The sequence below is a fragment of the Dermacentor albipictus genome, chromosome 10 (genome assembly GCF_038994185.2).
Source record: "Dermacentor albipictus isolate Rhodes 1998 colony chromosome 10, USDA_Dalb.pri_finalv2, whole genome shotgun sequence".
Taxonomy (NCBI): domain Eukaryota; kingdom Metazoa; phylum Arthropoda; class Arachnida; order Ixodida; family Ixodidae; genus Dermacentor; species Dermacentor albipictus.
Genome location: NC_091830.1, coordinates 9,966,460 through 9,991,305, shown reverse-complemented (window position 1 = coordinate 9,991,305; position 24,846 = coordinate 9,966,460). Strand labels below are relative to the sequence as shown.

Here is a 24,846-nt window from a genome sequence, read left to right as displayed (position 1 = left end):
TCAGCGGTGCGCGCGCGTCGCTGCCTATGCGCGCGCCGCGCGCGGCGGCGGCGGTGCCGGAGGAATCCGTCGCCATCCGGCGGCGGCCAACGCCTCCAGCCAGCAGAAGCTGCTCCTCCTCCTCTCCACCCATGACTGGCTCCCCACTGCGCCGTGGCGAGCCGTGCTGAAGGATTTGTGAACCCCGCACGGCGGCCTCCTCCCTCGCCGCTTGCCCAACGCTCACTGATATCGACCGACAACGGCGGCCTGACGGGTGCTGTTTACTGTGCCGGCTTCGTATTGATCGCTTCGCATCGGACGCCGACGCCGTCCCCGATACAGTCATGGTAAGTGTGGATCGGCATCTCAATCCTAGCTATTCCCGAGGTAGAAAACCGAAGTTCACTGCCGCGAAATGTGCCGACCGTTGCTGCCGCCGCGTTCAACCACCCGCCCCGGCATTTTTCTTTCTTTCCCGCGCCGGCGGCTGCTGCGTCGTTCGTGGGCGCTTCTCCCGCCGCCTCCCTAGGACTATCAACTCACGCGGCGAGCATTGTACTGCCCAGGCGCGCTATTTTGGCCGGCGTCGCTCCGTGTCAAACGCACTCGCGGTTCGCCGGCGTTTTCGAGGTTGTTTATTTCGCGGCCCCCTTCTGTAATAGGCGTTCGTGTCTAAAAACTGTCGGGCAGCTTGACTTGGAAATAGGCCCTTGTCTGTGGTTCAGTTGTCTATCCCTCGAGCTGCACCCACTGAGCGTGCGACCTTCCTAAATTATCCTTCGGCGCTTCGCTTAAAGAGCGGCGCATTGCATTGCGGACTGCCGGAGTGTTTTCCTCGCTATTTTGCGCTCGCACTGCGGCCCTCCGCCGCTTTGGGCGGGAAAGGCGCGACCCACTCAAATTCCGCCGCTCCTGCGCTTGCCGCCGACTGTAAAACGAAGAAAAATATCGAGCGACGCCGGCAGCGTCGTTACACGTAGCCTTCGCGACTTAGTGACACACGCGGTTGTACTTTGTTCTCAAAGCGCAATGGACTTGCACCTGTTAACGTGCATTGAGATGGCCTCGTGTTTTTCCTTTGTCATCGCCTGGAGGGATCGACCGGCGTCCGCCTCGCGTGGCTTAGCCTTTGCGCTTCGGAACTTGTGTGTAGTGTGTAACACGTAGCGCGTACTTTGGCTTTTGCCACGCCAGCGCTTCGTGCAGCGGTGATTATAGACGATAGCTCCTTGCTTTCTGCGCATGTGATACGTCAACCTGCAGGCGCTTTGTTTACGCGCCTTGCACAAACATCCGCAGCTGGCATCCATAGTAATAATGGATGCGTCGTCTGACCGCGAATCGCACCATTTTGTGAAATGCGTTGTGCTAAGGGATCGAACAGGAATTTAGACAAGGCTGTTCCGATACACCTGCAGTTTAAAGAATTGAAAGCAATACATTATTTTTGCTACCGTTTCCTAGAGCCTCGTGGTGAGGTGCTTTAAGTGCTTTTGCCCCTGTCGCAGGCGGAGTAAGTTGGCGGTGACTCGGCAGAATTTAGAACATAGTGAGAGGCAGCCAGTGCGAAATTTATGCCGCGCAGGGAGATAATTTGCTGCTTTTGGTGCTCAGTAATACCTGCTGGGTACATGATTGTCCGTTTATTTCGCCATTTATTTCGCTTAATTAGGATCAAGACTATCTGGCATAAAACGTAGAACTTTGCAAGGTGCTTCGATTGTCTTAATTGCGTGCATTGGCGTGCACCGCTGCTATTTGTTGTGACAGGTGGCTGACTTGTGGGCTTTCCCTTAGACCTCCAGGTGTTTGATGTATACTTGCACATGTTATGCTGACTCCCTTACAATATTTTTTTCTTGCTCTCTGCCTTGCTCCATAGCTGTCGGGAAGCCCGAGTAAACTTGTTTCACTCATGGCCGGTTTCTTGAATTTGATGAGAAATTTTTAAATTTTTTTGGCGTATGAGCGTCAGATACATTAAGAAGAACGGGTAGTCTGCACCTGGCACCATCTGTAGCGTATAGAAGGAAACGGTCGTTTGCTTCGACGTGCTTAATATGCAGGGCGCACGTCACCATATAAGACGCGTTTGTTTGCTGTAACATTCCATGTGTGGAATGCGGTCACTGCAGCTTCAGCCATGCTGCGTAGTTAAACCTATTCGAAGCAGCTGCGCTGTTTTTCCAAAGCTTAACGTTAGGCGGCTATTAAGCCTTACGCCATGGTAAAATACTCTTATACGTCACTGGATAACAGTTAAAGACCGTTGCTTTCGAAAATCAGACGCCATCCTTTTTTTTTTTTTTGTCTCTACTGATATGCTTATTGCAGAGCATTCTCCGCTCAGCCGGTGTCGGCGGTTCAAAATAGCTTTTTGCTTGCAGCGCGTGTTTTGTACCGGTTCGCGGCACTTTCTTTACAACGGCGCAAAAATACGCAGATGTGTTGTGTCGTCCCCCACGCCGCCCATTTTCGCGTCGTTGATATGAACGTGCCGCGAAGAGATGCCAGCAGTGCGTCGGTAAACATTTAGTTAGCCGCGTTTAGATGCTCGTGGCGATGTTAGCCCGATTGTCTTTTTTTTTTGCGAATTGTCAAGATACAGAAGTAGGCCGACACCGCGGTCTGCACCGACTTATCGGTTTATCGGCCATTTGCCTCCCCCTGGAACAACACTCCCAGAGCAAAAACAAGCAGTGCAGTCGCACGCGCATTTAGTGGGCCGGATGATCTTGAACCCCGTTTCTACGCTTGCTTGCTCGGTTGCGTCTCCCTGTAGCATGGTAACATCTCATCTTGTGCGCCTCTGTTGTACAAATCGGCTCAGGCCCATCTTAACGTAAAACTAAATCGAGAAGTTGTTCACCTGTGTTTACTATTCGGCATTAGCTTTTAACTTGTCCGGAAACCTCGTATTTAGCGATTTGCCGGGGTGCTGTGGATGGCATGATGCTGATAAGTTTGTGGCCACTGTGCACTATAGTCACGGGTGCATCAACATTGGTGTCCTAGCCAGATAATAAAAGCACCAGCACCCTTGGCGACTGTTTCTGGCCATCGAGCATAGTTTAAGGCCACCTTTTGTGTCTGCGTCTCCGAAGCAGCGACTGCGCTCCGTGTCGAGAAATCCGGGGCTTGCGGCATGGTGGTGCCCTCTTTTGGAGGGGGGAGACATCTTTGCCCGACGAAGGATCGAGTGATCCGCCATCTTCCGTTCGCCACCCCCTGCACAAAGCGGCTTGTGCTTGGTAGCAAAGCTGGTAGCGACGTCTCGTGGCGCCTTGTTCAACTACAAAATATTTTAATATTTTATTTCGTGCGTTTTCTCTGGACGGAAAATCTTAACACGTCTACGTTTATATCCTTACCAACGCATTACTCCGGCAGTTACGTAGGTGTGGTATAGTCACTGTACTGCTAACTTTGTTCAGAAGAATCCGATTTTTGTTAATCACTACCATTTAAAGCCCACAGGATTATGGTGAAGTCGAGGAAAACATAGCGGTAGTTAGCTGTGGTTGAATTTGAAATGTAGAAAACAATAAAGAAAAGGGAAAATGAGTGGACGAAAAGATTGCCTGCCGTCGGTTGCAGCCGAACCCCACAACCTTCGAATTAGGCGTGCATTGCACCACCATTTGTGCTGCAGCCATCAATCCGGTCAATGTCTTTTGTGTGTTCTAGATCTAGCCTTGGGTGCGTTAGTCAGCGCCACTCATAGCGCGCGCGTCTAACACTTTCAGGGCTAGAACTTATTCTAGTTCACATAATCATCCAAGATTGTGGCTGTAGTAGCAGAATTAGTAGTAACAAGGCACGCGTAATGCGAATGTTGTGTGTGTTCGGCTCCTATGGGCGGCAAGTCACGTTTTCGCTCCTGCACATTTCAACCGCGGCATATTTACCCCTGCGCTTTCCTTGGCTTCATTGCCTGTTGGCGTTGCTGTAGTGAAAGCTGAGCGCCGCGAGGTGTCGCTTGCATGCGCGGAACCAGGGAACCGCGGCTAGGGAAACGACGGAGCGTATTTTATTAGAATGTGAAGACGTCTACCCACGGTCGATTTAGGCACCACTGGCCTCGTTGAAGCCCTTGGGTTCAGCGGGAGCAGTGGTAAAGCAAACAGATCCGCAATAGACATTAGTAAGAGGCGATTGGAGGACTGGTGGAAGACAAGTAGGGAAACGACAAAAGACGGAGATGCACAAAAACACATTTCGCAATAGGGGATCAGAAAATTTGGACTTGGTAGTTCATAGTGTTTTTTTTTTCTTTTCTTTTTTCATTGGTTAACCTAGGTAGGATATTAGGCAGCATAGTAGCAAGAGCTTGGTGGCGCAACCCACCGCCCCGTTCCAAAGGGGACGCTCATAACATCCATCCATCCGCTCAGCAGTCGAGTTAGGCAAGAGACGTTTACAACGTTGTAGAAGAAAAAAAATTGATATTGAGAAATTGATATGACGAGATCCATTGCAGCATAGCTAACGGTACAAGCCATCGTTTCGATGAAAAAAAAGGGAAATTTATACAGAAATGATAGCATAAAAGCGTGTGGAGTAACTAGGCCAGGTCATCACCCCGTTTCAAAGTGGATGCCAATAAATAAATCATCACCGCTAATCTGCGAACGCCAGTACGTTTACGGACGAGCTAAAGTTCTGCAATACCCTGAAATGCACTCTTACAGTGGGAAAGAGGCCTGGTAAACAAGAAATTATGCAGGTTTGAGACAGGTGGGCGTCACATCGCAATGACGTCATCGTTGACGGCGTCTGGTCAGTTCTGGGTAATTTTCTTGTCGGTAATGGGGATCACCGAGAGAGGAAAAAAAAATTTGCAAGCAACGCGATTGAAGCGAGAACGCATAGGCCCAACGTGTAATGGCACGTCAGAGTGCGCGCCGCAGGTTTTAGCGGTTCGCATCGCCGAAACGAGGCTTTGAACAGTGGTGACGCAGCGGTTCTACTACGTAGTGGAACTGTGAGAACGCTCATGCTAACGGCGGACTAGCAGTGTAGTGCGTACGTGGAATGTTTTTCTTTTTTTCGTGCCTGTTTAATTTGGCTAGGGCATAGTTGATTAGCCCGCCCGATGAAAAAAAGGCCCAGCCTCATTTCATAATCATCCCGCACCGCGGGCAGAGAGCTACGGCAGCGCAGCGAACAAGCGCGCATCGATTGAAAACTACCTGCGACCGAAAAGGTTTTCAGCCAATACGCTGCGTCTCGCCTGTCACGTGCTGGGCCGGTACTGCGGGTGAGAAAGCGAGGGGAATGGTTTTAGGAAGAATTCGCTCGCCGAGGCTGGCTGTGGGTCGTAATGCTCTCTCCTATTTTTTTCCTTCCTCCATGGATAAACCGCGTTGTGTATTGGAGGAACCACAAACTGAACTTTGCACGTTTTGAAGTTTTCATCACGTCACAGCGGCCCAAATAGGAAAATGATTTTAACACCGTGACTTCACATTGGCGCACCGCTTGTGGAGTTTCGGTGTGAAATAAAACAAAGCATAGAACTTCCAACCTTAATGTTCTAATAAACTATTACCTCGTAATAGGCGCAAATAGTTTTAAATGAGTATCAGTCTCGACTGATGTAGTGTTTCTTAGTGTCTGAATAAATGCCAATGAAAATATGAACTGCAGTAAAGGCATACATTGGATCAGCTTAAATGCTAGATTACCATGAATAATTACTGCTAGGCTTGCATTAAACTATTCTGCCTGGGTTGTCAGATTAATGCTCGAGTGAAGATGTTGCTCGCCAACTATGTTATAGTAAGCGAGGACAATGACCTCAAGGCAGGAGTACCGCCGCCAACGGGAATGGAAAATATTACGTTATACTTCCCCAGATGTCACCCTAGGTGCGCCGGTGGGATCTTGAAGGCCATGTACTACGACGTACTATATCCCGTTCGTAATAGATGGTGTCCATCCAGCGACCGCTTCTCGGAGTAACAGCGGATCTTACAGGCAACACAATGTCCTTGCTGACCACGCGCCAGAAGCAATTGTAGAGACAAAAACATAGCCACCGTGTTTTTGGAGACCAGCTATTCGTGCTAGAAAGAATTTAGTAACGGTGCATTGGAAAAAGCGTAGCTTGGCCAATTTTGTAGGATTTCCCTAACACAATCTGTCCAGTGATCTGTTTCTTTATTGGCATCCTCATTGAAACGGGGCGGGGGCTAATAGACCCCTAGCCTGTTTGATTTAATCAGGTTTTAAATCGTATCACCGCCTAGCCTTTTGCCTATCTGATCTCAGCCTGCAATGGCGCCATCTTGTTGACTTGGGAACCAAAGCACACAGTGGTACCCGCCGGAGCATGGCCTCCGGGACCGGCGGCACACCAGCATATGAGGCCGTGTATGTCGCAGGAGATATTAGACAGTTTTAGTTCAACGTACGCTGTAGTGTAGCGCAGCTAAGCAGCGCACGTTTGTTAGTTTTAGTTGGCCAGAGAGATCTTCGGATCTCAGAGGCCATATGTCGTCGTTGCAGCTATTTCCTGACTGTAGCGATAGGTGGCGCTGACATCTCGAATGTTTCTTTCGTTAGGCTTCGACTCGTTCGAAACGAGAAGCGCTCTCGAAAACACCACGAGGTTATCCATAATACTCTGTCGTCGAAGCGGCCTGAGACTAAGCGAAGGCCGTTTAGTCATTTGCTGCGAACGAAGTGCATTTTACATTAGCAACGCCAAATTCAATTCGAAGCGGGCAGCCGGGGCCGCCGCCATGTTTTCCGCAAACCACGCAAAAACGCTAACTCGTTTGCGTTGCGTACACCCGCTGTTTCGTTTAGCGTTTAGTGACGACCGGCTATTTTTTAGCGTACGCTATACTAAAACTGTCTATTAGTCCCTAGGTTGCGGAGGAATTGCGAGACCCCTTCAGGCGAGGTGTTCGCAACTAGTAATTAGCAACGCCCGTGTCCCGTGCATTGGGGCCACGTTGATCACCAGGTGGTCAAAATTAATCCGGAGTCCCTCACTACGGCGTGCCTCATAATCAGATGATTTTGGCATGAACGGTAATTTTTGTCTTCACCTGTAGCCATAGCGACATCTGACAATTAGAAGCGTTTCCTGCGAGCCATGTGTGTGTCACCTAATTTATATACATGGACCCAACAGGCAATGAAGCTTGGGAAAGCGTCTGTGAATAACTTTTCATTTTAACTGAAACACAGAAACATTTCTGCGTTTGTCCTTGCCCTATGATTTCCCTGGCCTCATTAAATATTGGCTCCATGTTTTTGCGATAGAAATCGAGTCTCTAGGCTCTTTTTTGTTCTGCTTGCTCTTGCACCTTGTAGTCTTACGAGCGGAAGCCGCAGACACGCATCTTCGTTGGTGGCCTGGGCGACAACATGGCCAAGGATGACCTGGAGCGCGAGTTCGGCAAGTACGGCCGGCTCAACCAGGTCTGGGTGGCGCAGAACCCGCCGGGCTTCGCCTTCCTCGAGTTCGACGACGACCGGGACGCGGACGAGGCCATCCGCAACATGAACGGCGTCGTCCTCAACGGGTCCAGGCTGCGCGTCGAGTACTCCCGCGAGCGGGGCGGATCGCGAGGATTCCGCGGAGGACCCCGTGGAGGCGGAGGAGGAGGCGGCGGCGGATACCGCGGTGGACCCCCGCGCCCGTCCCCAGGCGGCGGCGGCGGAGGCTACCGGTCCGGCCCACCACGCGGAGGCGGAGGCTACGGCGGCGGCGGCGGTGGTGGCGGCGGCCGGCGCGGACCGGGCTACGACTCGTGGGGCCACGACGACCGCTACGGTGGTGCCGGCGACGATGGCTGCCAGGACTATGGCACCGGCTCCAGCCCGCGGTACCGTAGCCGATCTCCCTTGGGAGCACAGAGGTATTCTGTTCGAGGAGGGATCTGATCGCGCGGAGGTGTGTGCAGCGCGCGCCAGTCTTAAAAAAGGCGGATGAACTGCCCCTTCTAGAACTTCTAGAGACAGAGAACAGCCGTAAAGAAGCCCGACCGCGGGCTAGACGAGGCTATTTGAGGGCTCGCTAGCGTGGTAACGGTAGTCTGAGGCCGGTCAGGCCCCCTTTCAAGGCGTCTTAAAACCGTCGTCTAGGACCGTCCTTACCTCGACTTACGCATCGCGAACTGTACCCGAGCGTTCGCGACGGCGTGGCGCCTGCGCGCCAGTGTTAACAAGACGGGGGCGGATGAACCGTCCGATTCGTCTAGACCATTCCTCCGGCGACCCCGAGAATCGCCACTGGCCGAGTGAACTGTGCCGCGAACGCTCAGTACACAAGTTACCCGCCTTAACAGCGCCGAAGCCCGAGTTGCTCTCAGCGGCATTGTGTTACCCAGGGGCTTACGATCTACCCGCCTCGCCTTCTATACGCTCGCTCTATCCGTCAGCCCTAATGGCGACACTCGCCGAGTGCCAGACGAACTTTCTTCGTGCTTAACGCCAACGAAGCCCCTGGCGGGGTCAGCAACCAGTAGACCCGGTCCAAACGTCATCGTCACCTCTGTGGTTCCGAGACATCATAGCCTTGGTCCAGGAGCAAGCGACTGTCCTTGGAAGAACGTGACACACCGACGCCATTTTGTCGGCCACCACCGCATCCCGAGCTTCGGCCGCGGCGGTCGCATTATGATGGGGACGAAAAACTCGTGTACTGAGATCCCGGTGTACGTTAGCGTACAGACTGTTCGTAAATTGATTCGATTCGCAGCCCTTCGTTGCAATGTCGAGTTATAGATGCAATAAAATGAGTAGCCAGTGTGTAGCGTTCGGTAAACTTTCGGTACGTGAAACTGCGCGATCATTAATTGCTAGTGCCGAGCTTATGGTAACCGACGCATTCGCTTGTACTACCACTCTGCAGCACCTTTAGCCGTAACATTGTCGTTTGGAAAGCAGTGGTCGTCCATGCTTCCACGTTCAGGTCAGGGGCGGCGCCACCACCAGACTCCGCTGTGAACGAACTCTGCTCGCAAAAGAAAAAAAAAATGGGAGGGGATGGGGGCAAAAAAGTGGGGGTGGCCTGTATGCATGATCAGACGTTTTCTTCGCCCTAAAACCCGGCGTCGCCGGCAACGCCACGATCTTTGCGTCACAACGGTGCCTTCTCTCTCCACTCTGCAGCGGCTACAATTGAGGCGCTGACGCAGTCGACACTCGGCCGGCCCGGGTCGACTCGCATCTTCTACTACTTCGCACGGCCGTCCCTTCCTGTGTGGCCGCCGCTGAATTGGCCGGCCTAGAGAGAGCGAGAGTGCTTGTGCGACGCGAGTGCTCTCACAAACAGCGTTTTATTTCATTTTTTTTCCTTTTTTTTGTGGAGCCCGTCTATGGGTACGACGGGCCCGCCACACGACGTCACGACAATAAAAGCCAAAAACACATTTTTCTTCACTCGGGGTGGTGACCTCGGGCCCTCCCGCCACCCGTTGACTTGGTCTCGCATTCACTGGCCTCCTAGCACGAGCTTGAGGAACTCCTCGCGCGTCTTGGGGTCCTCCCGGAACACGCCCAGCATGCAGCTCGTGATGGTCTTGCTCGACACTTTCTGCACGCCACGCATCACCATACACATGTGCCTGCGAAGTTGAGAAGACTTCAGGTTGGCCTCCCACCGAGCCGAGAAAGCGCTTAGCATAGTACTTGAGAATGCGTACAAGAAACGTAGCTTAGACGTAGTCGGGGGTTGGAATGCCCAATTCGTGTAGTACAGTACAGGAATCTGAATTGTAAGTAAGGCTGCAGCAATGCGACGCCTCGCAGAGTTTGTGGACAGAGTTGGCTGCCAGGGAATGAATACTAATATTTGCAACAGGACAAGTCGTGTACGAGTGCGGCAGCAAGAGTCCGGAAGCGACTTCGACAACGCCATGGAATGTCAAGATATTCATCGGGCAAGACCTGCAGGAAAAACATCTTCGGAGAGGCTGGCATTCAAAGCCGATTGGGGGAGTTTAAACCGGTCAACGGCCGAGAAGCAGAGTTTGTGGACCGAGGCTGGTTTTAATGAAGAGGGAGACTAGAAATGACCGAAATGCTAGGCAATTTTGAAGCCCAATTAGTCGAACTAAATGGTTCTGTCGTCGCCATCTTTCAAAGGGCATGCCAACAAGGCGGTCGGGTAAGTTTCTTGTTTCAGCACCAGTTCCCGGGGGACGCAACGGGCAAGAGCGGACGTGGATCTGATAACGCCGCATTTCGAACATGGCGGCTGTTAGCTGCCGGAGGATTTTACTACGCTTCGTACGTGCAAACTTCACATGGTTAACGGTCAGGATTGCCTAGTTGGCGTTAATGTGATCTCCAATTTACGTAAAACCTCGCCGCATGTGGAAGTAGCGGCTCGCCTGTAGCATGCATCCGCGAGGGCGATAGTGGCTATGTTCACGGTGCTTTCAGCATTGCTAGGCCTCATAAGCTCGGAAGGCATTTCGTGCGGCGGATGCGGTTGTCCGAGAAACGTAGGATGCGAAGCCTGGCGAGACGCATTCGCTCCATGGGAAGGCTTGTCTCCAAGGGTACAGGAAACCTACCTCAAAGGTATGAATTCAGTGCGTGCATCTGAAGTAGAGGCATTTGGTGTTAGGTTCAGCTGGCGTCTTTATGACCTGAAGCCTAGTGCTCGCAGGACAGCGAGAAAACGTGGGCAATGTGTGAAGTCGTACGAATGCAGAAGTAACGCAGATGAGCAGATTCTACTAAAGCAGCTTGTTAACCCCTCCGGTCACCCCCCCCCTCCCTCCGAAGTTCGTATTCGCAGACGGTGCAGTGTAGCGTCAGTGCTTTACAATTGGGAACAGCATGGTCGCTTACATTTGGAAAGCGTGCACAAGTAAAATAGACTGAACAGGTAGAAATTAAACGGGGGCTGGCTGATTGGTGGACAATATCAGCACACAAGTAAAGGAATAAATGCACGTGTGCGTGCATATAGTACCATTCAGGGCTAGGTGGCGCGCGCCACATGCCCGATCCAATGGGTTGAGCTTCAACCATCGTGCAGGCTGCTGAGCCTTGGATATGGTGGCGCTAGTTGCAGTAGGCTATCTATAAGACCGTAAACTTGCATGAAAGGCTGGTTTCATCCTTTTGATAAGTTTAGGTTTGCGAAAGTTATCCGAACCTTGCCTTTGGCGCCTACGTCACTGAGTGGGCTGTGAGCAATTCGCGCTCCCGCCAAGCCCTGTTGAGCGATGAAAGCGAGATGCTTCTGCATTCTCGCCCCCTGTATGGCATACTTTCCAAGAACTCTAAAATAAATGGGTTTTTTCTTTGCAAAAAAGGCTGCATTGAGTAAAACCGGGTTGTGTAGGCTTCCACTTCGAACTCGAAAACGCAGCTTCCATTGCGCAGTTTTTCTGCATTGCTTTCAAAAGTTGGTCGTTTTAAATCTTATGAATCTGCGATACTTTGTAGTATACGGGAATTGGCGACTCGATAACAGTTGCATGTTGCGAAATATTGCGTAAAAAATATCGCCTTGCACAAAGCCACAAGGGGGGTGTTTCTTGCAGTGCAAATTTTTCCACGGTTATCATTCATCGGATTTTTTTTAGTTCGGCATATTTACGGCTGGTTGTAGTACATGTGTACGAAGTTTCGCTGGGATGGGATCAATACCTTTCGAGAACGGATGCATTGAATTCGACAAATTCATTAAAAAGTGCAATTTGAGAAAAATGGAAGTTTTGTGTTCAAATACTGCAAATGCTCCAGGAGAATATATATCGCCACTGACTTTCCTGAAGTTGACTCCAAATCCGTTAGTGTTCCTTTTTATCCGTCGTCCTTTCTTGCTAGAATTCTGCCCTGTCAACACGCTCCCTGTCCATCCTGTCGAGGGCAATATTACAAAACAGACCTGGAACGATTCCAAGGGCCTCCAGAACAGCTTTTCGTGCAGAATTGCCGTCATTGCAGTAGGCTACATCATTGTTAGGTGCTGTCTTCAATGTGTAAGCACTGACGAAGTTTTCTTGGGGCAGCGGCACCAGATGAGTTGATTGAGCGACTCATTGGTGTTCGTCCATGAATACATTTGCTCAGAAAACTGATTCTTTGAAAGTTCTCTTTCTGCTCCATTTGCTGGGCGATCGTGCCATCTTCTGAGCAAGTGCTAGGTTTGAAAAACAGGCGACCACGTAAGCAAAAGCAAGAGTTTGACGTAAATTCGATTTCACCCTGCCATCTGCTAGCCGCGTGCTTAGCTCAGATGGAAGAGTGGCTGCCCCAGAAAGACGGTAATCCCGGGTTCGAGTCCCGGACCAGAACGAATTTTTCATCAACTGCGATGATTTCCTTGGTTGGAACCTGTATGAGATTCCTTTGTGGCAATTGCCACGATTGGGTGGATGTTTCATTTTTAATTAATATACGATTTTCCAGTACCAATCATTTACTTGCCACACACACAGAGAGAAAAAACGCCATAAGGAAGAAAACCGCCAACGATAAACAGATCGGCCTCCGCCCGCCATCTTTAAACGCCAGGGCGCGCGGCACACTTTGGCGCGACATTTGAACCGCTTCGAGCGGGCGCTCGAGGTGGCGCTTCCACAGGTTTGTTCCTCGTAGTGCAGTCGATATTTGTGCGCCAAAATTGCAAATTCGTGGGGGGTTTACCCTACCATACCCCCTTAAGCGGTGTCGGGATTCGTGTACGACCCTTTGCGTAAGTGCGGTACCAGCCAGTGGCCAAATCCGAGTACTAGAGAGACGATTATTTCACAAGCCTGACGTGGAGCGTTACACCTTGGGCGGTTTAAACGGTGACGTTGAGTGGGTGCGAGTATGAGTGTACGTATGTGAGTGAATGCGGATAAGTGAGTATGAACAGTACAACTGTGAACGAAATAGATAATGAACGCGAGTGAGTGTTAGCGAGTATAACTTGGCGTGATTATACAACGTAAGTGCCGATCCTGCTAAATATGGGCGAGTGAGTATCCGCGTATGCTGCCGTCCTTTATGTGCTTGCGTGGCCAACGTGTAAGAACATTACTAACTTGTTCATTATACCGGTGGCGCACGCCCACTTCTGATCGCGATCGGGGTCGATCCGGATCGTATTTCTTGATCGCGATGAACAGTGGTCGCAGCTATAGTAGGATACAACTTTAAAGAAACAGCAGTTGGCAACCAAGGCACACGGACTGCGCGGGTTTGTTACTCCGCCATCCAATCGCGGAAGCAAACAGAAACGCCGTCGTGCGACCATTTCAAAATGGCGTCGTACTTGATACCTCCGGAGCGCCTGCTGTTCTTGAAGTCTTCATCAGCGGAAGCGATGAGGTGAGCAACAGACACGGACAAAGTGTATGGTGTCGAGCTCTTCACTCTTCAAAAGTCGGCGGCACAGTTCGTTTCACTGCTGACTCCGTTTTACTTGTGAAACTTCACTGCCGACTGAAGTGAAACGTGACAATAAATAGTTGCAGCGAAGCATGCGTTTTATTTCAGTTCAATAAAGAATTCGGTTTTTCACCGTTCCTCTATAATAGACGAGTGAAAACGTACAAAATTACGCACTTATTTTATTTTTGTGGTTACGGCCTTATTTAGGTAACGGGGAAAGTTTGAAGTACGAACTATTTGCAGCCTCACGGACGAACAGTGGCTGGCGGTTATGTGGGCGGGGCTTCACTGCAGACTTTTGAGTTGTATCCGACTATACACGGTGCAACGATCCAGATCGAGTAGTCGTTTGCTGATCGTGAACTTAACGCTTCGACTGCAAATTTAGGTTTGCTAAATATGGTTAAATTTGGACGATGTTTGAATGTTACAGCTTACTATTACTTATAAACAGGTTTTTAAACGTTTGATGTCCTCCGCCGGGCGATGAGGACATCGAGGCACCCTACATGCGAATCCGCAAGATGACGATCGCAAATGACCGTGTAGCAACACTCGATCAGAATCTGCCCCGATCGCGATCAGAAGTGTACGTGGTGTACTGGTTAGATATACCTAAGAGCTCAACTGTGGCACAGTGTAAGGAGGGTGATGCACGTAGCAATCATGAGTCGGAACACCTAATGTAAGCAACGTAAATAATGTAAGTGTACCAATTGGCGTAAAAGCTAACGATTAAAATAACAGTTAGTAAAAGTGCAGTCAGCATTTTTATAATGAGCGCACAAAGATAACGCTGCAAGCAAGCCTACCTTAAACACACAATCTGTTGCAAAATACACGTCAATCGGAGAGTAAGCTTGCTAAGACAGTCAAACGGCCAGAAAAAAAGAAAACAAAAGCAAATATATGTCAGTCCAAAGTAAAAAGCGAGTCTGCGCAATATGAAGGATAACTTTAGCTAGTGGGTACCAGCCATTTTGCGTTTTAGGTCACTCGCAGGACTCGAGAATTGCATTCTCTGTCGCAACTCGCCTGTCATCCGCCGTGTGTCTTATTTTGTTGTAGCGCAAGCTGAACAAGGACAACAGAAAGGCACATCTGACACACAGAGCTAACAACAAAATAAGATATGCCGTACCAACAAGCCGCTATAGCTATCCTCATCCGCCGTATGGGGCGCTGGTAGCGATACGGGGACATTTCGTACGGACACAGGGCATGCAGCGCACACTCCGAAAGAGCTGATCACTCGGTGCTGCCGTTACGACAGACCACCAGGCGTGAAGCTGCAATCGTGTGCACTTACGTTGCTTGTATCACCACTCCCACACCGGTGGGACCGACTGCTTCCGTTACTGCCATCGCAATTTGTTTGGTTAGCCTCTCTTGCACTGTGAGATGAAAACAAGAACAAACGGTTTTAACCGCAGCCTACAATGTGAGCCTTGACATATCCTCAAAGCAGCTACAACGTACCTTGGAGTCTCCTGCTGAACACTTCCACAATCCTGCAAAAAATAAAAGACCAAGGGGAAGGTGGTTAACGAACAGTGGTGCTTGGTATTCTAGAAGGATGGTAAAGCGGGCAAGTTGGAAGTGATCGACTGTAAGCCGCACGCGCTAGCACTAAACACATGATGACCGTTGTTGATGGCTCGTCTTGTCGTCTTTAATTCTTGCACGACTTAACACAGGACGACAGCTAATGGCGTGTCCTGCGGGCTTTAATTCTTGCTCGTGTTTGTCGGTTATCGCGTGCTGCTGACAATGTGTACTGGACCGGGGGGTGGTGGAGAGGAAAAGCGGAACGCCGCCACACAGTTGTCCCCTCTTTAACATACTCGTAGTAATTGAGCACTGGTTATGCAATAACCCGGCGTGAAAGAGGTTAGTACCTACTGGCATAACGAAAAGTGCGTCAAGTCGAATTGAATTCTGGGGCTTTACGCGCCAAAACGACGATACGATTATGAGGCATGCCGTAGTGGCCACTCCGGAATAATTGGGACCACCAAGGGTTCGTTAACGTGCACCCAAAGCACGGTACAAGGGTGTTTTTTTTTTTTTTTGCGCCCCCACCGAATTACGGCTACCGCGGCCGGGATTTGGTCCTGCGGCTACAGCCCCCGCTTAGGAGCGCAACGCCGAAGCCACTACTCCACCACGGTGGCTTCGCGTGAAGTTCCCAAAGAACGCTAATCGCACAAGATCTCAGCGCCGCTCACCTGGCCAGCTTGCTGAGGCCCAGCACTTTTTTGTTGGGCAGGTACCCGATGGACACTTTTCCGATGAAGGGCACTAAGTGGTGCTCGCATAGCGAAAACATCTCGATGTCTTTGACGATGACCATCTCGTCGTGGTCCTCCAGGAACACGGCATCGTTGACTACATCTGCGAAGCACGTGAGGGTTTTTGTTTCTTGTTGTTAGCTCTGGGTAACAACCTAATACAGCTGACTACCGACAAATCGTGTGCGTTTGTGTGCATGCGTTTGCAATCTGTGCGCAAATGCACACATGGAACTTTAGAGAAGCCAGGTAAACCTGCCGAATACGCACCAAAAAAAAAAAAAAATGAAGGGTCTTGATTCTGCTCGCATAGCAGCGCAATGTGGTAAGAACAAGAAAAGTAAGCAAGAGATCGTTGACGACGCCACCTCCTAACTGCCGAAGCCACTTTCCGGGACACAATAGCTACTGTGCTGTGCGGTAACAGTATGCAGCGACAGTGACCGACTGTGATTGTATGTCTATGCTCCTTTCTTTCTTTATTTCTACTTTGTTATCACTTTACCTCCCCCTCTCCTCTTGGCAAACTCCCTAGTAAACCAGATCTTCCCCTCTGGTTAACATCCCTGCCTTTCCTCTGTCTCTCTCTCTCACTGGGACACAAGTTCTGGAAGAACACGGCTGTTCAGATGACTCTAGTTAGTTGATGGTTGCTACGTCTCATTCGAACGACATGACAATTTATATTGGTGACATTTGCAGTCGCACGATGGCGTCGTTATCATTTAGGTTGAAGCAAGATCAGCTCAGGTTTCAGTTGTCTTTACCATCGATAATGTGTCATCTTTCCGGACGCGCGTTCGTGCGTGTCGCCGACCTTTCGTCCCTTGCCTCGCCTGACCGCAAGGGGACGCTAGTAGATGCGCAGGCACCACTGGCCTCCTTGAAGCCCTTGTGGGTTCAGCGAGAGCAGGGGAAAAGTAAACAATAGAGTCCGCAATAGAGATTAGTAAGCGGTGATTGGTGGAAGAAAAGTAGGGAAACGGCAAAAAACCAAGACGTACAAAAGCCAAGTTCGCAATAGGGGGGGTCAGAAAATTTGGTTGTGGGAGTTCATAGTGTTTTTTTTTCTGTTTTAACCTAGGTAGGACATTAAGCAGTATAATAGCAAGAGCTTGGTGGCGCAACCCACCGCCCCGTTCCAAAGGGGACGCTCGTAACATCCATCCACATAAGATGCCTGAATGGTCTCTCCTCCGCCGCTGCTGGGAAATTAAGGATTCAGTTAAGGAAAATTTGAGCTTTTTCTTTCGTAGTTAATCAACCTCTTACCGCGAAATTTTCTAAAATAGACTATTGACATAACATTTTATCAGTCTAAACTTGTTTCTGTAGTATGTCGCTTCTGTATTCCTTTTCTATATCCGTCACATTTTATCCGCTATTTGGTTACGCGTCGCTTCACGGCAGCGAGGTCTCGTGAGTAGCTGCAGCCACGGTGGTGATTAACCCGCGGCAATCTCTGTTCACACGGCCGACGTCGGCGCTGTACTATGCGCATAATTCACGGACAGCGTCTTTGCATCTTCCGTTGCTCATAAGCGGATAAAGGAGCACGTCCCACGCTAATGCGCGCTGAGCCATGCATCTTCCCCCCACGGATGGGACCGGAGACCCGGATTATACGCTGCGCAAGACCACAAAGAAAGCAAAAAGAAACAAAGAAAAAAAGTCGGTGGGAGGTACGGGGCGTTATAAAAATCCTATCGCGCGCAGTATATATATCCTCTTGGCCATGACTTCCATCCTGCCCACGCTGAAGTCGGTTGCACTTTCGGGTCGCTCGCCTTTCTTTTTCAGCCGGCGCGACCTGAATGACTTCCGGCTGAACGTGGCCATCGATCGTACAGTCGTCGCCCTGACAGCGGTAGCGCGCAAGTCAAGGAGGAAAGAGTCGCGACTGAAACGCTTTCATTTTTCTTTTTTTTCTCGCAGTCCACGGATGGAGGAATGTCGGTGGCTGGGCCCACGTCGCGGCTCTTTCGTTTCTCGGCCGTTGCCTGGCAACTGTTAAGGCAGCATCGTCCCTGCGCGCCCGCTCTCTCTTCCCTCTTTCCCGTTTTCTCCCCTCTCTTTCTCTCCAGCCGTTGGGGACACCTGCTGCGCCAGACGGTCACCATGAGCTCGCCTCGGTGATTCCTTTTCATTCGGGTCGCTCGAAAAGAGTTGCGCGTGCGGCACTCTTGCAACACTCCACATCGTGGGTCACGGGAGGACCTCGCGCCTTATTTAAAGACTTTCACTAGGGACAGCTTGTGCAACTCGATAAAACTTTTACGCAGCCTCAGAGGCGCATAGTCGACCCTCTCGAAGGTCATGAAGTTCACCGCCAACTTTGGACGGCGCCTCCGCGACCCACCAGATTACCGCCCACTGTTTCCCGACTCCTCTTTCACCTTCCTTTGTGGAAACGCCGTCTGCATGGTCGACTGACCATGTTTCATCTGCGGCCTTTGCTTTTTGTAATGGTACTCTGCCTTTTTGTTTTATAGACTCTTTCCACGTCACTCCTGTGGTGATCACGTGGTGACGCGTCCATTGCTTGCCCCCGTCGCCTCGGTGTTTACAAAGCATCTGAACAGCGCCTGGTGTGGCTCAGAAACCCTCTGTTTCAGTCGATATCGTGAACAGTTTCTAGCTTGACACGAAACCTTGGCCACAGCTTCAGAGGACATGTAAGCGCTTTCGGTACTGATTACGTTTTGTCCAGACAGCGCTTACAGCGTATACGGTGCTTGTACTAAAAGCGGAGCTAAATATCTATTCCAAGTTATCCAAACATTCTACTTCTGAGTGAAATCAGGAACAGCGTGCTTCGCTCTTCATTCTTTATTCGGCAAACACTTTGAAACAGCGGTAGCTGGCTTCGTAACGTTTCTTAGTGCATTCAATATTTAATTCTATATTTTCTGCCTAATCGCTTGCAGGTAGGTGTGCTCGGTTGCGATGTATTTGTTCTAGCTGCGCGCAAGGACTTGCAACGTGGATGTTCTGTACTTTGTAATAGCTTTTAGCCAGGACGTATTATCGCCAGTCACTACTCACTTATCCCCTGTGGACCGTCGAGAAACGTTCAGCTTCGAACATTGGTGCGTAGTTGGCGGTATAGTAGCCGCAGCGAATCGTCGGCGCATTGATTAAAGCGTGCGCCCATTATCTTATTGTTGATACGTTGGCGATACAGTGGAGGTAAGTTTGCGTGTGAGTTGGGGTACATGTGCTTAGATAAAGTTCCAGATACTTAGCTATCACAGGAATCAGCGCCACTCCCTTTGTCATTGTTTAACGAGCGATATTCACTCTTGCCGACGTTCCCGGGCTGAAGTCCTTTGTTTGGACGTTAGCGATGCAACGCTGGCGGAATAGTGATTTTTTTTTTAATCCTTGAGGAAAAGTCGTGCATTGCGAAATGCCGGCAACACAGGCAGTTGTTCTCTATATATAGATAGTGGTCTGTGAATTTGGCCACGCCCATTCATTCCATTCCTTTAAGATGATAGTCACTTTTTTTGCAGCCAAGCACTGCGCACGTCTTCCATATATACCGTTTCACGTTTGCAGCATCAATGGAGCACAGCGCGTTAGCGAACACCCAGTTGCATTTCCGACAGCCGATGGCAACAGTAGCACGACAGAAGTGGTTGATAGGACGAATAGGATGAGATGAAATGGGAGCGACTTTCGGTAAGAATTTTTTTTCTTTTCTTAAAAGACAAGAGGGTTTTGTTCTTTACGTTGTCAAGACTAACTTCTTACAGTTCGTTCCGTGGCTGGTTCCAAAATCGCATTGCGTCGCGTTTCTTTGATGGGTCTGTGTACTTCGCACCTGCTAATTCTCGAGAGAAAGCAACAAAAAGAATGAAAAGATGCTATACGCACGCCTTCATGGTTGCACCGGAAACGCTCTATTAATCGCTCGGTTTTGTCGCTGTTTGGTGTGGAAATGTTGAAGGCCTTATGCGGTCTATGTGAGCGCGCGGACGACCTATAGACGCCTTACGCAAGAAAGCACACCTCCCACCAGTGTTATTTTGACGCCACATGTAATTCCTGAATGCATTACCCGAGTGCCCGTCTCTCTCCCATCGAGGCGTCACCGACGAAGCACGTTATATAGGCCTCGCAGAAGTGTAAATATCCCCGAAAGTCGCCGATCGACAATGTACGGCTCGCGATACGTCACCTTTTGTTACGTGATAGCGCGGCAAATTTGTGCCGCGATTCAAGTGGACAACCAAATATATATGGCGTGAGACTGACCCCGCGGTTGCGCAGTTTCAATTTAAATTTCGCTTTTTTTGCGCAGCGCAACTACGATCTGATTGCGAGGCATGCCGTTCAAAGGGGACTCCGGAATAATCTCGACCGTCTTAGATTCTTCAACGTGCACCCGATCCACGCTGCACGAGCGTTCTTGCGTATTCCGCGCCCGTCGGAATTAATGCGGCCGCCTCAGCAGGATTCGAACCCGGCACCTCGCGCTCAGCAGGGGTGCGATCGGAGATGGTTGTTCGGCGCGTTCGTTCGGTTACCGGCGCGCGCGATTGGCCTACTCCGCCCCGACGTCGCCTGCCGCGGGGCGCCGCCCCGTTTTTGGTGACGTCAAAATGACGACACGCTCCTGTCAATCATCCGCCCACCGAGCATTTCGTCCGAACGCGACGGGAGTTGAGAAGTTTGGAGCGATCATACGGCTTCGCATGGCGCGCCTGGTGGATTGGATTGGATCCAGCAGGCGGCCTTTTCGGCTGCGGAATGGCACGAATGGCACGTTTGAATCCGATCCATAGTTTAATTCTAGAAAATGGCGCTTCCGTTGGAAACTTCGGTTGATTCGCTGGCGTTTCTAGAGGAAGGAAGAGAGTGGGTGGGGGTGCGAAACGCGTTTGAAGAAATGGCAGAAAGTGAATTCCGGCGTCGTTTTTGTTTCTCGAAACAAATAATTCGTTGGTTGTACAGAGAAATCGACAACATCATCGGTGCCAGCGAGCCATTGGGATGTTGTGGCTGCCTCTTGAAAAGTGCGCCACTCTTCCCGTCGTTTTTTTTTTCTTTTTCCTTCTCGCTGTACGCGACACCACCTAGGGACGACGCGAAGAACCTAATAGTTATAAATTGCAGTAGTCACACATACTGCTATTTGAAAACGTGTTTGGGCTTGAGAAGAAAAAATACGTTTTTTTAGACAAAGATTTCATTCAATTGGAAGACGAGAAACATTTGGCTTTGTAGTATACTGTTTGCAAGCAGACGACAAACGACGGAGGTAAACTTCCGGGGAGGTGACCGCTTCCTGATTGGCTGCTCTCTCCGCCCCGCTGTCACAAATTTTGCATACTGCAACTTTGTGACGTTGCAGCAACTGAACAGAACGCGTATCGAACAAAATATCTCCGATCGCTCCCCAGGGCTGCGCCATATTACCCACTGCATGAGCTGCCGCAGCGGGTGACTGCTTTGTGTGAGAGCGTTTAACAGTTGAGATGATCTTGCGGACAGCGTAACCTTTAACACACGGAAACGAAATGGTACTAACGGAACAAAACAGGGCATGCAAATGCGCTGTTATGAACAATAGTGTATTGTCACGTTGTCATGACGATAAAGGACCGAACGCTGTTAAAACTGTTCGAATATATAACTCTACCGGGCCGAACTTAATAGAAAAGACGACCGCGCGCGCAGTCTGAACAATATATTAACATGCGCCGAGCGATGACTTGATAACATCCGGCCACAAAAACGTCACCGGGAACAAGCAAAACAATCCACTGCGCGTGTCTCGTTTCGAACGCGCCGTCATTCTTTGTCGTGTTTTGACGTCATCCATTGCTGCTCGCAACAGTTCGATACCGACGAAAAGCCGATGCAACAGGTGGCGTTCGCGCCACCTGTTGCTTGGACTGGCGCGTTTTCTGGGCGAACTCCAGCAATTAACATGCGCTCCACAGAGGCAACACGCGCTGCTAAAACATGAAAAAAGTATAGTTCAGCCTTAAAAGCGCACTTACTGAGACATGAAAAATGTATACTTCAGCCTTAAAAGCGCACTTATTGGGACATGAAAAAAGTATACTTCCGCCTTAAAAGCGCACTTATTGGGACACCTTTCTTGTTTCAGCATATTTTTTTTATGGTGTCATTTAATGCATAAATGTGTGCGACGGCCAGGCTAAAAATGGGAGAGTCTTTTATGTCGTTGATAAGAAAACAAGCGAAAAAAACACTACAGGGCCGGTTGTCGATCAGCCTACTTCTTGGTGTGTTGCCTACAGACTGTGCTAGATTGGCTGGATCAATGCAGCTTGCGTGGTTGAACAGTGCAGTCGTTTTCGAGTTCATTAAATATATTTGAGCAGACGACACATCGGGAAGTCAATATCATGTTGCGTGGACTATATGATTGATATTATGCAAGTAAAGCTTATTCTTGTGCAGAACGTGTGAACATTTCCCTATTTTCCTCTGTAGCTGGTATAAATTAAGGGAGCTGAATTCTGCTTTATTCCTCGCCTTTTCGACACATCTCTCGCTGTGGCGATTTCACCCTTTATGATTAATGACCTCGAAAAATAAGCAAACTCCCTCCTTTTTGTTTTTACCTATCGAAATTTCTTTAAAATATTCTACAGTACAAGTACAATGTGTTGCTCTGCGAGCAGGAGAGCTAAGTATAAATTTCAGTGCGCTGAATTGCCAAATTCCTACACTTCAAATGAAGCATTCGTGAATTCGACTTGCTTCCGTACTCCAGGGAAACTTTGCACCTTCCCGATTCGTATACCGTATACTTCGAACAATGGTGTCTTTGGTAATGAACTCGCTGACAGTGAGGCAAGATCGGCCTCCTCTTCCTCTGATGAAGTACGGATTGCCTACTCGCGACCTGACACCAACTCCATGATCAAGGCCCTCATGCAGGACCTTACAAAGGCTTACAGAGCCCACTCTGATAATATTCACAGACGTCTACATACGATTGACCCAGACGGTAAATTCTGTTTGCCCCCGAAGCTTACACGGAGCAAAACATCATTGCTACACAGGATTCGGCTCGGCGTTGCTTTCACCCGTCGCTACGCACACCTCATCGGCCAATCGAACAACCCCGATTGTGTACATTGCCAGATGCCCGAAACACTGCAACACGTACTGTGCGACTGCCCAGCATATATGCTGGAGCGAAGGACGTTAGACAGTTTCCTAGCCAGCGTTGGCAGACAACTACGGTCGGAGGAAGCTATCCTCGGCCCATGGCCCGACACTGCAATTTCAGTGCGTGCAACAAAAGTATTGTTGAAGTTCCTGCAGGACACCAAGCTCGACGAGCGGCTCTAGCGAGGCAACTGTCTCATGTATACATAAGCACTCACCACTTCTCTTATCATCATCATCCATCCCAATACTTTCACTCCCCTTCCCTCTTCCCCAGTGCAGAGTAGCAGACTAGAGCGCACTAGCTCAGGTCGACCTCTCTGTCTTTCCAATCAATAAATTCTATTCATTCATGCCACCGTAATTCCTCTTTCCGAGGACGAACTTGAAGCCTTTCGAGTACGGGCCGCCATCATGCTAGAGTATAATCATAAGCAAAACGCCATATAGACGTTAAAGAAAAGCGAGGGGCGCGGTGTATTTACGTGTCAACACTGCAATCTGCTTATTGAAGCAAGACTGCGAGTCGGCCTAGTTGGAACAAATTCATCTTGAAACTTATTGTGCGCAACAAACAGGGACGAAGAATAGAAGAAACACAAGGACGCTGCTGCTTATTGACACTCTTCGCCGAGCAGTTTGTTCTAAAGAAACGAGATGGCGCTTTCGACGGCGCGCCGCACGTGGTCTCAGCGTCGGCGCACGAATACGAAACCACTATCGCTTCCACCTTGCTTCTGTGGGATCAGCTTTCGGAAATCCAACCGAGTCTTCGCTAACGCGCCGTGCTCCAGTCATACTGGATTGAGTAATGTGGATTGGAACACGTGTGCAGTAGTTCGCTGCCAAAATAGTGATTGGCATATAAGGGAATGTAATGAACCTGTGTGGCCAAGTTCGCGGACCGCTGCTGAAACTGTCAGTATGTGTTACCGGCACTTCGAAATGCACGGCTTTCCTCGAGGATACGGAAACTTGCTCATCCGCCAGCGTTGTATCGCTAACCTTCAAAGAAAGTGCTTCAGCCCCGGAACGTCGGCAAGGGTGAGTAGGGCTCGTTAAATAGCGATAAAGGGAGTAGCGCCGTTTACTGTCACAATAAGTTCCGCACACAGTATCGACACGGATCTACCCCAACTGGCGCGGAAACTTACTCCCATGCTATCGCCAACGTGTCAAGAAGGGAATGGGCACACACTTGAACATGTGCACGCCATATGCGCACAATAAGCGACGGACTACACCGATAACGCACGAATGGTCGACACTGAATGTTTCGTGACGGTCCACAAGAGTGTACAGTGTACTACAGTGTATTACAGTACAGTACAGTACAGTACAGTACAGTACAGTACAGTACAGTACAGTACAGTACAGTACAGCACAGTATAGTGTATTACAGTATACAAAACGGCTACGTTTCAAGCCTTGAGCGCAGCGAGAACAAATCTATCTGAGCACACCTGCAAGCGATAATCAGGGAGTGACCGCACGGGGGAAATTTACTGAGTTAGAAATATGACAAGCCGTTGCTTCAAAATATTTTCCAAATAAAGAACGAACAGCCAAACACACTAATCCTGCATGATTCAGTTCATAAGCGGAAAGTTTGGATAGCTTGGAATACATATTAACCCCGCTTTCATAACAAGCACCATATGCGCTGATTTTGCCGTTTGGACATAGCTTAACCAACTCCGAGATCGCTTATGCATGTTCTCTGAAGCAGTGCCATGGCCAAAGCTTCGTGTCGTCCGGCCAGTCACCGTCTGCGATATCTCCCGAAACAGAGATTTTGCTAAGCCGCACCGGCGTCATACCCATCCGTTGTAAACACGGAGGCAGCGGAGGCAGCTAAGACAAGCAATGGCCGCGTCGCCACGTGATCAAACATGGCAGCGCCCACGGGATCGCCGCGAAAAGGGTCAACAAAGCGCGTCGTAGTCGTGGAGTGCTCGAGGTTAATTCTGACCTCCTGAAGTTCTTTGACGATAACCTGTGAAGCACGGTGCACGATCGTTCTTGCCCGCCGCAGCCGGAATCGAACCTACGACCTGGT

At 49.9% G+C, this 24,846-nt stretch overlaps 2 protein-coding genes across 4 annotated transcripts in view; one reads left to right on the top strand and one right to left on the bottom strand.

The window, feature by feature from the left end:
* The first annotated feature begins 134 nt into the window (after window positions 1-134).
* LOC135917925 (RNA-binding protein Rsf1-like) lies at window positions 135-9,412 on the top strand. Of its 3 annotated transcripts, none has more exons than XM_065451558.2 (3): window positions 135-329; window positions 7,309-7,823; window positions 9,112-9,412. In XM_065451558.2, exons 1-3 carry the CDS (start codon window positions 327-329, stop codon window positions 9,122-9,124), a joined length of 531 nt encoding a protein of 176 aa, XP_065307630.1. In that variant the 5' UTR covers window positions 135-326; the 3' UTR covers window positions 9,125-9,412. The 3 variants fall into 3 exon arrangements, with proteins under 3 accessions (XP_065307630.1, XP_065307627.1, XP_065307629.1); XM_065451555.2 differs by having other exon boundaries at window positions 137-329; window positions 7,309-7,856; XM_065451557.2 differs by having other exon boundaries at window positions 139-329; window positions 7,330-7,856.
* The window catches only part of Pu (GTP cyclohydrolase punch), a 53,840-nt gene continuing 38,253 nt past the window's right edge, over window positions 9,260-24,846 (bottom strand). Inside the window, exons 3-6 of the mRNA XM_070528094.1 lie at window positions 15,570-15,735; window positions 14,821-14,852; window positions 14,651-14,735; window positions 9,260-9,566 (exon numbers count right to left, since the gene is read on the bottom strand). Of these exons, the coding sequence (XP_070384195.1) occupies window positions 9,434-9,566; window positions 14,651-14,735; window positions 14,821-14,852; window positions 15,570-15,735 (416 nt within the window). The 3' untranslated portion in view covers window positions 9,260-9,433. The remainder of the gene's footprint in view (window positions 9,567-14,650; window positions 14,736-14,820; window positions 14,853-15,569; window positions 15,736-24,846) is intronic.